General features: G+C 49.9%; 2 protein-coding genes across 3 annotated transcripts; one reads left to right on the top strand and one right to left on the bottom strand.

Annotated features, from left to right (window-relative positions):
- Positions 1 to 56: 56 nt before the first annotated feature.
- On the top strand, positions 57 to 3,512 carry LOC101774060 (replication protein A 70 kDa DNA-binding subunit B). Its single transcript, XM_004985140.4, has 12 exons — positions 57 to 347; positions 516 to 665; positions 777 to 989; positions 1,089 to 1,266; positions 1,363 to 1,630; positions 1,738 to 1,840; positions 1,934 to 2,058; positions 2,168 to 2,246; positions 2,329 to 2,473; positions 2,574 to 2,734; positions 2,828 to 2,948; positions 3,057 to 3,512. Exons 1-12 carry the CDS (start codon positions 214 to 216, stop codon positions 3,249 to 3,251), a joined length of 1,872 nt encoding a protein of 623 aa, XP_004985197.1. The 5' UTR covers positions 57 to 213; the 3' UTR covers positions 3,252 to 3,512.
- Positions 3,513 to 3,925: 413 nt separating this feature from the next.
- LOC101773654 (ninja-family protein 1) lies at positions 3,926 to 7,648 on the bottom strand. Of its 2 annotated transcripts, XM_004985139.3 has the most exons (4): positions 7,351 to 7,625; positions 6,765 to 7,213; positions 4,986 to 5,258; positions 3,926 to 4,728 (listed from the first exon to the last, which is right to left on the bottom strand). In XM_004985139.3, the coding sequence occupies exons 2-4, from the start codon at positions 7,165 to 7,167 to the stop codon at positions 4,310 to 4,312; spliced, it is 1,095 nt and encodes a 364-aa protein (XP_004985196.1). In that variant the 5' UTR covers positions 7,168 to 7,213; positions 7,351 to 7,625; the 3' UTR covers positions 3,926 to 4,309. The 2 variants fall into 2 exon arrangements, with proteins under 2 accessions (XP_004985196.1, XP_012698512.1); XM_012843058.3 differs by lacking the exon at positions 4,986 to 5,258 and having other exon boundaries at positions 7,351 to 7,648.
- Positions 7,649 to 11,180: the final 3,532 nt, after the last annotated feature.

Here is an 11,180-nt window from a genome sequence, read left to right as displayed (position 1 = left end):
CGCCAACCCCCGCGGCGGCAAACGCCCAAACCAGAAAAACCCACCAAGCGCCGCCCGCCTCCCGCCATTTCCCTCCCAAATCCACCTTATAAGCGCGCGCACCCGCCTCGGCAGCTCCGACGCATTTCCGCCGCCGCCCAGCGCTCCCCCACAGATCCGCGCGAAACCTTCCTTCCTCCGGCAGACGATTCCGCAGGCGAGAGGAGAGGAGCCATGGACGCCGCCAAGTCCGTGACGCCGGGCGCCGTGTCCCACATCCTGGAGAAGCCGTCGCCGGCCGACGCCGCCACGGTCCCGGAGCTCGTCGTCCAGGTCGTCGACCTCAAGTCCATCGGCAACCGTTTTGGGTGAGCTCTCATCTCCTCCCCTCCCTCGTCGTGCTGGATCTAGTCTCGTGCTAGTTTTTCGTTCCGTAGAAACGGCGGATCTGTTCTGTTCTAGCGCGGTTCCTCTGGATTTGGTGGGAGGGTCTGACGAGCCTGCGCTTGGATTTTGGATCTGGTGTTGCCTTGCAGTTTCATGGCGAGCGACGGCAAGGACAAGATCAAGGCGATGCTCCCCACCCAATTCGCGGCGGAGGTTCGCTCCGGCAACCTGCAGAACCTCGGCCTCATCCGCATCCTCGATTACACCTGCAACGCCGTCGGCGGCAACAACGACAACAAGTAAATCCCAGCATCCTTCTTCCTTCGTCACTGCGCTGTGGACTAATTTTGGAATTGTTCCCGTACTCGGTGCTTCCCTCGGTTCCTGATTTCCTGTTCTGTGTGCTGCAGGGCCTTGATTATCACCAAATGCGAGGTTGTGTCTCAAGCGCTCGACGCCGAGATCAAGAGCGAGGCCAAGAAAGAAGAGGAGCCTGCGATTGTCATCAAGCCCAAGGACGAAGAAATGGTTTTGTCCAAGCCCGTAAATGCTCCCCCGGTCGTGCTGAAGCCGAAGCTGGAGGTGAAATCCGCGTCCCAGATCGTGAACGAGCAGCGTGGAAAGTAAGTGCTTGCAGTTGCGGCCACTTTGTCTCGGATGTTCTGGTTAAGCCTGTAGAGGATCTAGATTTACAGTTCATTGCTATTCTTCTGTGCATGCAGTGCTGCTCCAGCGGCGCGCCTGTCCATGACAAGGAGGGTCCATCCTTTGATCTCTCTCAACCCCTACCAGGGTAACTGGGTCATCAAGGTGCGGGTTACGAGCAAAGGCAACCTGAGAACCTACAAGAATGCCCGTGGAGAAGGCTGTGTCTTCAATGTAGAGCTCACTGATGAGGATGTAAGTGCTCTGATTGCAAATGTTCTCATGTTTAAGGGCAAATTGTGCACTGAGTTGTGGTGGGTTCATAAGCTGATGTGAATTTGTTATGTACAGGGCACCCAGATCCAGGCCACCATGTTCAATGAGGCTGCAAAGAAGTTCTACCCAATGTTTGAGCTGGGGAAGGTCTACTATGTCTCCAAGGGATCACTTAGGATTGCCAACAAGCAGTTCAAGACTGTCCAGAATGATTATGAGATGACGCTGAATGAGAGTGCTGTTGTTGAAGAAGCAGAGGGGGAAACTTTCATTCCACCGGTGCAATACAATTTTGTCAAGATTGATCAACTAGGATCATATGTCAATGGCAGGGAGCTTGTAGGTAAGTCAGAATTATTTAAATTTGGTTGGCATTATTTTTCACTCTGCAATGCCTTTTGGAACAAAACACTCTAGTGTCTGGCTAACACCATATCTGTATTATTTCAGATATTGTTGGTGTTGTTCAGAGCGTATCACCCACAATGAGTATTAGGAGAAAGCTTGACAATGAGACAATCCCAAAGCGTGACATTGTTGTTGCAGATGACTCGTAAGTATCACTTGATTTCTTTACTTGTTGACAGCTCATAACACATTCATTTATTGACATGCATATGGTGGTTTATCTTTCATTTGATTGCAGGGGCAAAACTGTTAGTATTTCACTTTGGAATGATCTTGCTACTACCACTGGCCAAGAACTCTTGGACATGGTTGACAGTTCGCCCATCATTGCGATAAGGAGCTTAAGAGTGTCTGACTTCCAAGGTATATCATCAAATCTCTCTTCAGTCTACTAACTCAATCTAAAGTTACTGATCATAAGTTGGTTTGCAAAGCGTGTAGTATTAAACTGTTCTTGAAATTTGTTTTCCAGGTGTGTCCCTTTCAACTGTAGGCAAAAGTACTCTTATGGTTAATCCAGACCTTCCTGAAGTGCACAATCTTAAATCATGGTAAATTTTATCTCCTGAACACTTAAGCTTTATCAGACTTACGTTTAGTAAGCTGAAATTCCTGTTATATTTTGTCAACCAGGTATGACAATGAAGGCAAGGGTACTTCAATGGCACCGATTGGTGCAGACATGGGTGCAGCACGGGCTGGTGGCTTGAGATCCATGTATTCTGATAGAGTTTTTCTGTCTCACATCACCAGTGATCCCAACATGGGTCAGGAAAAGGTACAATCTTGACCGTTTATGGAAATGTGAAACTATTCCTATCTTGAAAGTGAAATTGCATTTTGGCAGCTATCCCAATTTGACTTGTTTCGTTTTGCAGCCTGTTTTCTTCAGTTTGAATGCTATCATAAGCCACATCAAGCCTGATCAGAACATGTGGTACCGTGCTTGCAAGACCTGCAACAAGAAGGTGACTGAAGCTGTTGGAGGTGGATACTGGTGTGAAGGATGCAATAAGAATGATGCTGAGTGCTCACTGAGGTAATAAAATCATGGCCAGATTATGTCCATACCTGCTAGGCTGCTAGTACTATTTATTTGGTGCCAATCTGAATATTTACATGCCTCGTTCAGATACATCATGGTCATCAAGGTTTCTGATCCCACTGGTGAGGCATGGGTTTCTGTCTTCAACGAGCATGCAGAGAGGATCATTGGCTGCAGCGCTGATGAGCTTGATCGGATCAGGAAAGAGGTAAATTCCGGCTTGAGAAAACTTGGCAGCTTTAGCATTCAGTTTCCAGAATGCAACAGCTGTTTCCTTGTTTGCCTGTGCCTGATGGTGTGATCATCATCCTTGCAGGAGGGCGACGACAGCTACATTCAGAAGCTCAAGGAAGCCACATGGGTTCCCCATCTGTTCCGCGTCAGCGTGGCGCAGCATGAGTACATGAACGAGAGGAGGCAGAGGATCACCGTGAGGACAGAGGCGCCGGTTGACTACGCAGCTGAATCTAAGTACCTGCTCGAGGAGATCGCGAAGCTTACTGCTTGCTAGAAGATGTAGTGTATCTGGTGAATCGTGGAGGGCTGGCCCTCTTGATGTTTTCCCACACAAGGCAGGCTTTTGAGATGTAGTAACTTAATGTTATCCTGTGTTAAGTAGGTGCTCACTAGTTTTAGCGCTGATGTAAGATATGTAGGTGTATGTTTAGCTTGATTTCAAGCAACAAGATGCTAAGACAGTTCAGTATGAAGCCTTTGTAGAATTCCATCATATCCGCAATATTTTGAGCTTGTAGAATTCCAGTTCGAGTAACATCATATCTGCAATATTTTGAGCAAATAGCCAAAGATTATTAGGAGTAATTGAAGTAAGCTCGCCGCTCATTTTCTCAGTTCTGTATCTATCGGCATTCGGCAACCAGATGTAGACTTGTAGAGTCAACCTTTTCTTTCTCACCAGTCATCAGTGTATATATAATACAAATTGCACTATGCATTATTGTGACTTCCATTCAAGTGTCTTTCCTGACAAGGTTTTCGAGAATCGCCACTGCCACCTTATCGAGGAATCACTCTAATGGAATAAAGAAACAAATACTATTATACTCTACACGAGATGCATATGGCCATCGCACTCCTTTTTCAAGTTATAGAAAAGTTGATGGTCTACATTATCACTAGTGATAGGGAGCTTTGCGAAATCATGGCTACCAACACGAAAGGAAGTTGCAGGGCTAAATCACGCTCAGAAAGGATCAAGACAATTATCAACAGGTCATGTTACACCAAGAAGTCGGCAGAACCGGGAGAAATGGCTCCCAATTTCATCAGCATAATAAGCACTGCACTACACAATCTGTCGATGACATCTACTCTGATGCTAGGCTGAAGGCTGACGCTACAGAACTAAACCACTCTCAGGAAGGATTAAGACATTATCAACAGGTCATGCTACCACCAAGATGTCGGCAGGGCTGGGAGCAATGGCCCTCAATTTCATCAGCATAATAAGCACTGTACTACACAATCGGTCGATGACATCTACTCTGATGCTAGGCTGAAGGTGACACTACAGAACACTTGCATTTGCATGGGTCTGGCAGCGAAGGTTCACAGGTTCTCGAGCGGGGTGACGACAATATGCCGCAGCGGGTTGGAGACGTTGCCGCCCCCCGCGTGCTCCACGAACCCGGCGGGAGTGTGGAAGGTCCCATGGCAAATGCAAACTATTCGCACTTGTTCGCCTTTCCTGTACTTGTACAGGAAGCCTTCCAACCTGTTGCCGTTGGGGAGACCCTTGGTGAAGACGCTCGGCATCTCTTGCATCATGGTTCTCTCCACATCCCCCATGCTCCTTGCCCTTGCTGCATATGTGCCCGAAGTGCTTTGTTGATATCCCCTGGAGCCAAGGGCTGCCGCTCTGCCAGCCAACGAAGACGGTGGTGGGCTTGCTACCGTTGCGCAACTTGCAACCTCACCAGCTGGTGGACCAACTGATGACGGGCTGTGCGCCTCGGCAGTGGCTGTTCCTGGAAGATCAGACATGAAAGTAAGATACAGCAGCTTTTTATAACAGAAAACAAATGGAAGGAAGAACCACTAGAGAATAGTAAGTGTTTCGATCATAAACAAACAACAGCTCACAATCCAGGTCATTCAGTTGTTACGCTTATGGTATATTGTGGCTGATACTGTGGTGGCAGGTAAGATTCATGTTCTTGGAAACATGGGAAATGGATATTGAGAAAACCTAAACGGTGGAACAAACATACAAACAAAAGAATACCTTTGGAGGCTGAATTTGGCTTCCTTCGCCCTGCTGACAAACTATCGTGTGATGTGCTGATAGCCTGATGCAATTTGTCATTGGGAGCCCTCATCACCTCTTCCACGATTTGCCCACCCGCTTCTTTTAAGGTGTTGCAAGTGTTCCTCCTCTCAACCCTCTTCCTTTTCAACTCGAGCCTCTTCAGACTCTGAGCTGCCTTTCGCTTCCTCCACTCCTCGGTGCCAGCAGCATCAATGCTGGCAGGGAGTGAAGTACTCCTTACGAGGGTGTCTGCAATATTCAGTAGTTAGTACTTTCTCCAACTACAAGAATCACTTAAGGTGGTGTTGGATGGTGAGTGGGAAAGGGAAAGAGCGATATAGGATGGGATATGGAGAGGTGGGTTATGGATTGGGAAATAACATTTGAAAATCAATCCGTTGTTTGGCAAATCAGGTTTGGGTTTGGGTTTGAAGCAACGTGGAGGCTGTTCTATTTATTTAGCAAGTAGGACCCACTTCAAACCCAAACCATGGATACCATGGCAGCGTCATCGTCTCACCCCACAACCAATGTTGCTCCGTGTCCACCACGCCACAGCCTGATTTCCTGTTGGTAACCCACCATTCCCATCGGGTTCAGATCGCTGGAAAAGGCAACCTCATTTCCCTATCCAATCCATCTACATTTCCCTTTTCCACTATCCAAACATGGGATAAAACCTATCCACCCCTCATTACCCTTTCCCTATCCATTTCCCACGAACCAAATGCCACCTAAAAATAGTACAGGATATGTAGAAGAAAAGGCACACATGGTTATGTGAGTTGATTTCTCATCAAACTATTCAGGTAAGAGAAAAATACTTTGTTCATGTCATGCGACCTAAAAAGCTACAAGAGCATAGTTAATATCCTGAAAATAAACTTGCTTACCATCCATCCATCAAACTACGGGGGCGTTTGGATGTCAGGGGCTAAACTTTAGCCCTGTCACATCACACGTTCAGATGCTAATTAGGAGGACTAAATATGAGCTAATTAAAAAACTAATAGCAGAACCCATAGGCTAAATCGCGAGACGAATCTATTAAGCCTAATTAATCCATCATTAGCGAATGGTTACTGTAGCACCACATTGTCAAATCATGGACTAATTAGGCTTAATAGATTCGTCTCGCGATTTAGCCTAGGGGTTGTGCAATTAGTTTTGTAATTAGACTATGTTTAATACTCCTAATTAGTGTCCAAACATCCGATGTGACAGGGGCTAAAATTTAGCCCCTCCCTGCCAAACACCCCCTACATCATGCTTGATAAAGCACCCTGTTCATTGTACTTGAATGTGACATGCAACGGTTGTAAATAGTTTAACTCCCATAATTTGGTACGGTAAAGTTGTTCAGTACAAGAAGCGCGAAACAAGCTGTACTACAATTGCCCAATGCTAACAATGCAGGATGCAGCCCCAGATCTCATTAGCTAGCCAAAGCTCAATACTTACTCTAGGCCTCCACGCACAAGTGTTCTACGTTTCTACTTCATACATCATACGTCACTCAACACTGCAAATCACAAACTGATTTCTTGAAAGATTGGTATCTGCCTATCATGTTTTTCTCCTCTGCAATAAAATATAATGCCTAATTAACGCAATTTTACAAACATCAAGTCATCAACCAAATCAATCTCAATCAGCACTGCTAAGCATGGAATCTGAAAGCTAAATTACCACCTATGGGTAGCGAAATACTAAGTATAAACCTCCCACGGGAGAAAACAGAGAAGCCACACGCACCTTGCAACCTTTGCCCTTCGCCGTCCGACGAGCCAGATGAAGGGCTCAAGCTCGGCCGCAGTCTCGCCGCCGGCTCCTCGGCGGGACCACCGGTCTCACGGCTCGAACCCCATCCATCCAGCCCCTGCTTCCTCCCCACCTCCGACGCCTCCGTGTCGACCGGCAGCGAGCTCGTCCTCCCGAGCGCGGGCGCCTCCACGGGCGCCGTCATGACGGCCGCCATGGACGACGACCGGGCGAGCTTCTCCCCCTTCCTATCGACCCCGAACCGCCCGCCGAGGGACAGCCCGAGGCTCAGCTCGACCTCCTCCGCCCGCGCCGGCCCCGGACCCTGCTCCTGTGGCGGCGCCGGCGCGTCTCCCCTGCCGATCCCGCCCAGCAAGTCCCTCGAATAGCCCTCCATCCCGCGCGCAAGCTTGTCACAGGAAGCGCCCGCATCCAAGAAGTACCTGCAGGAGACGGGGTCAGGGACAAGATAAGGCAAGAGCTGAGCAACGCCGCAGGACGGCAGGAGCAACAATTCCCGGCGGCGCAAGCAGAGTCGCCGCGCCGGAGCAGACGGGACGGGGAAGAGAGGGCCACTTACGCGGAGGAGGAGGGAGGGGGCCGCCATTGGCGAGGTGACGCGCTGCTGCTTCTCCTCGCCGGGGCCTCGAGCGCGCCTCGCGGGGAAGGGGGGAGAAGATGAGGGGGAGGCAAAGCTTTCTGCTCCTTTTTGGGCTGGTTGGTTTCGCTTTTGAGGCATGCGCTTCCGCTGGGGATGGCGGAGACGCGCAGGCCTGCTGCCTCCGGCGCGACGCGTGTCGATGCGGCGGCCGACGCGTGGTGCGAGCTCGCGCGCCACCGCGCAGCCGCGGCGAGAGCCGAGCGTGCCGCGGTGGGCTCGGCAGCCACGGCTGGAGCTGGGCCCGTGGGTTGTGTGTGCCGAGTCGAGTCGCGGATGCGCGCAGTGACCGGTGGATGCAGACTGGCTGAACGACATCCAAATCCAAAAGTACCCAGAATCACGAACCCATGACCCTCCTACTGTCACCTCGGGGCAAGTTTTTTTTTCTCTTTTTTGAAAAACCATATTCCACCTCTATTATTCACTTCTCTACCTTTCTCTCTCTCTACTTAACAATCTTCGCCATCTCCAGCAAAATCTTTAATCACACACTCAATCTGCGACGGATCACATTTCTAAAAACGGGTTAAAATTAGAGACTAGGAACTAGGGCTAAGGGTTTGAGATTCATGATTCTGGGAACCTTTGGATGCAGAGATCTAGCCAAGACAGGAAGACTAGTGAACACCACGGTGGGAGAGGAAGACTAGTGAACACCACGGTAGGTCGCGGCTAGTTAGATAACAGGCAGCAGACGACAGTGGAGATGATTAAGGTGGGGGCTACTTACCCTGCCAAACTAACAAAGCATGTAGAGGTGGCAGATCTTATGGTTGAAGCTATCCTAGACAAGGGAGCTTTAGAGTAAGTCAGGGCTCCAGAAGGAAGAAGATCGATGCAAGAACAAGGCTAGTAGAAGAGCAATTTATAGCGGTGGAAAGGTCCGGCTTTGGGCTAGCATCCAAAGTCCGTGAGCAACTCGCGTGCCGTCGCTTCTCTCTTGCGTGGATATTTTCGCGCCGTAGCGAATGACGAGTGCCGGTTAGTTAGCATGCTAGTGTGCCGCGTCACACGCTAGGTGTCGCGGCCGTTTGCCTGCTAGTAGGCCGCGTCACAAGTTAGATGTTGTGGCTATTTGCCTGTTAGTGGGCGCGTCACACGCTAGGTGTCGAAGCCATTTACCCTCTAGTGCGTTGGATCACACTGCAGGTGACGCGGCCGTTTGCCTGATAGTGCGCCACATCACGCGCTAGGTGACATGGCCGCTTACCCTTCTAGTACGCCGTATCATGGGCCGGGTGTCATGGCTTTTTTCATGTCGGTGCACCGCATCGCACGTGGGGTGTCGCGCCCCTTTATTTGCTTGTTAGAGCACTGCATTGGACATTGAGTGTCGTGGCTATTTGCATGCTTGTGCGCTACATCGTGTGTCGGGTGTCACAGCTCTTTGCCTGCTGGAGTGCTGCATCGCGAGCTGGGTGTTGCACCGTTCGCTTGCTGAAGTGCCACATCGTGCGATAGGTGTCGCGGCCGTTTGCCTATTGGAGCACCATATCGTGCAACGGGTGTCGCGGTTGTTTGCCTACTGGAGCACCACATCATAACTGTCATGTCATGTATCGCATGTCCCACGATCCATGATACATAACATTATAACATTAGGTATGAGAGGCTAACTGTTCACCTTCCCGTACCACAAGAGTGGCTCAACTTGCCTCCATGGACACACAAAATGCTCCAAAGTAGTTAGACGTTAATCCATGGCAATTAAAATCACTTTCACATTTTCGTTAGCTAGCTACCTCTTTTTGGTGTTAATCTCACCTATTTTACCTATTTCTGATTTATGTGGTCCCATCAAACCGTGAGTCCGTGATGCTATTTTTTGGTATTTGAAATTTCTTAGCTTGTCATTTATTATGTATCGAGGGAATGTGAATTAAATTACAAATTTTAATATAACCTTATATTCAGTTTTTTTATGCCCCAATGATAGGATCAGCTTCCGGCAACCGAGATAAAAGAATGCAGGGTAACATATGCATGAATTAGCAGTGCTTTTATTCAATGTTGTTTTTTAAAATGTTGGCAACCTGGTTGTTGGATGGCACGATAAAAAAGTGTCATTTAGGTTTAAGGTTTTAGGGAGTGAAAGAAGGTTTTTGTTGTCCTCTAGCCACGACAAAGAAGTCATCGTGTAGCTAGATGGTGGAGAGATCTTGCATTTCTCAAGTGAAAAATGGTTGTGGAGGAGTGAGGTCAAGGTGGAGGAGTCACTTCAGATGATGAGATGGTACATATGGAAGAAAATAGTGAAGTTTTTCTTTTTTACCGAAGAAGGTAGTGAAGTTCGTAGTGACATCTGGCAAAATTGCTGCCAACTATTAACTTGTTATGGTAATTGTCAAAATACTATTCAAAGTCGTGACATCAAAAAAGGGTATGGCAACTAAGTATGTTTTAACATAATGTTATGGTGTTAATTTCTGTTTATATAGGTTATTTATTGTATATATTTTTAGCGTGTGGCCACAATTCGATTATTAATACTGGAGTAGTTTGGTTAACTGGCTCCCTAAAACGCAAGAATTTCACACGAATATTGAAAAGAAGTAATTGGATTCTCCGGCACTGGCAAATAAACTCAAAGCTAGCCAGTCCGTTTGTCTTTTCTTCCTCTTCCGTCCGTTATTTACAAAATTTTTATTGTGTTAAAATTATTAGGCTGTTAAAATAGATCTCACGAGTAGAAAACATCATTTCGTAGGTGGCTCCGGCGTCGCGGAGCTCGCAAGCCCGGCTCGGCGTGGCGCGGGAAGATCGGCGGCGATTAGGAGCAAAAGGGGAGGTGGAGTGGAGCCACGTTCTGCCACGTGGGGACAACACCACCCAACTTGCCCGGTCACTTTTCAGGTACCTGTACTACCCGCCCTCGTCACCATACTTATCTCCGATCCAGCCTCGCTCACTGACAAACCGTCCCCACGGGGGGTGTGCCCCACGGCACCAGTAGCTGCCCCGCACGGCACCAGTAGCCCGCACGAAGGCAAAGTCCGCGGCCGCGCGCAGTGCCACCGCTCCTCTTCTCTCTCACCCGAGAGAGGACGCATCGCGCGCCACGTGTGGGCGCCCCGCCGACCGCGACACGTCCGCGCGCCAGTGCGGAAGGCGGGGCGGGGTCGTCTCGTCCCCACCGTGTCAAGTGGCCCAACTTGCCCACATGGACCGCCGGCCGCGACCACGTGTCGCCCGCCCGCGGCCGCTGCCGCGTCAGCGCTTGGCCGTACCGTACGAGGCGCGCGGTGGAGGCGGCCGGACAAAGCGGTCGCGTCGCGTCGCCCCGCCCCGCCCCGCCCGCGGTGACGTACTCGGCTTTCGTGCACGGGACACGTATCGCGCCGCAGCGACGGGCCGCGGGCGCGCGCGGGGCCAGACAGCGCTACAGCAGGATCCGGTGTGGGAGATACGCGACTCCGGCAAGCCAATTTTAGGATCGTGGGTCGGATTATAATATTATATAATTTTGAATTGAAATTAGATAGAACTGTACTGTGAAGGAGGAGGACATGGGATCCGTTACCACCCTAGCCGTGGCCCGGCGCGGTCGCTGTTTTGCAAAAGCCGTGGGCGGGGCGCACTGGCCCGTCCGCGCAGGAGCGGCGTGATAGGACGGACGGCGAGGATCGTGTGCCGGAGAGAGAAGGAAGGACCGAAGGAAAGCGACTAGCTGTCTCCACGTTATCGACGGATGGTAGCTGTCTCCACGTTATCGACGGATGGTAGCCAGGTGGCCTGCAGGCTGGAATCGG

This window comes from Setaria italica, chromosome IX, assembly GCF_000263155.2.
Source record: "Setaria italica strain Yugu1 chromosome IX, Setaria_italica_v2.0, whole genome shotgun sequence".
NCBI classification, from domain to species: Eukaryota; Viridiplantae; Streptophyta; class Magnoliopsida; order Poales; family Poaceae; genus Setaria; species Setaria italica.
This window is presented reverse-complemented; position numbering and strand designations above follow the sequence as displayed.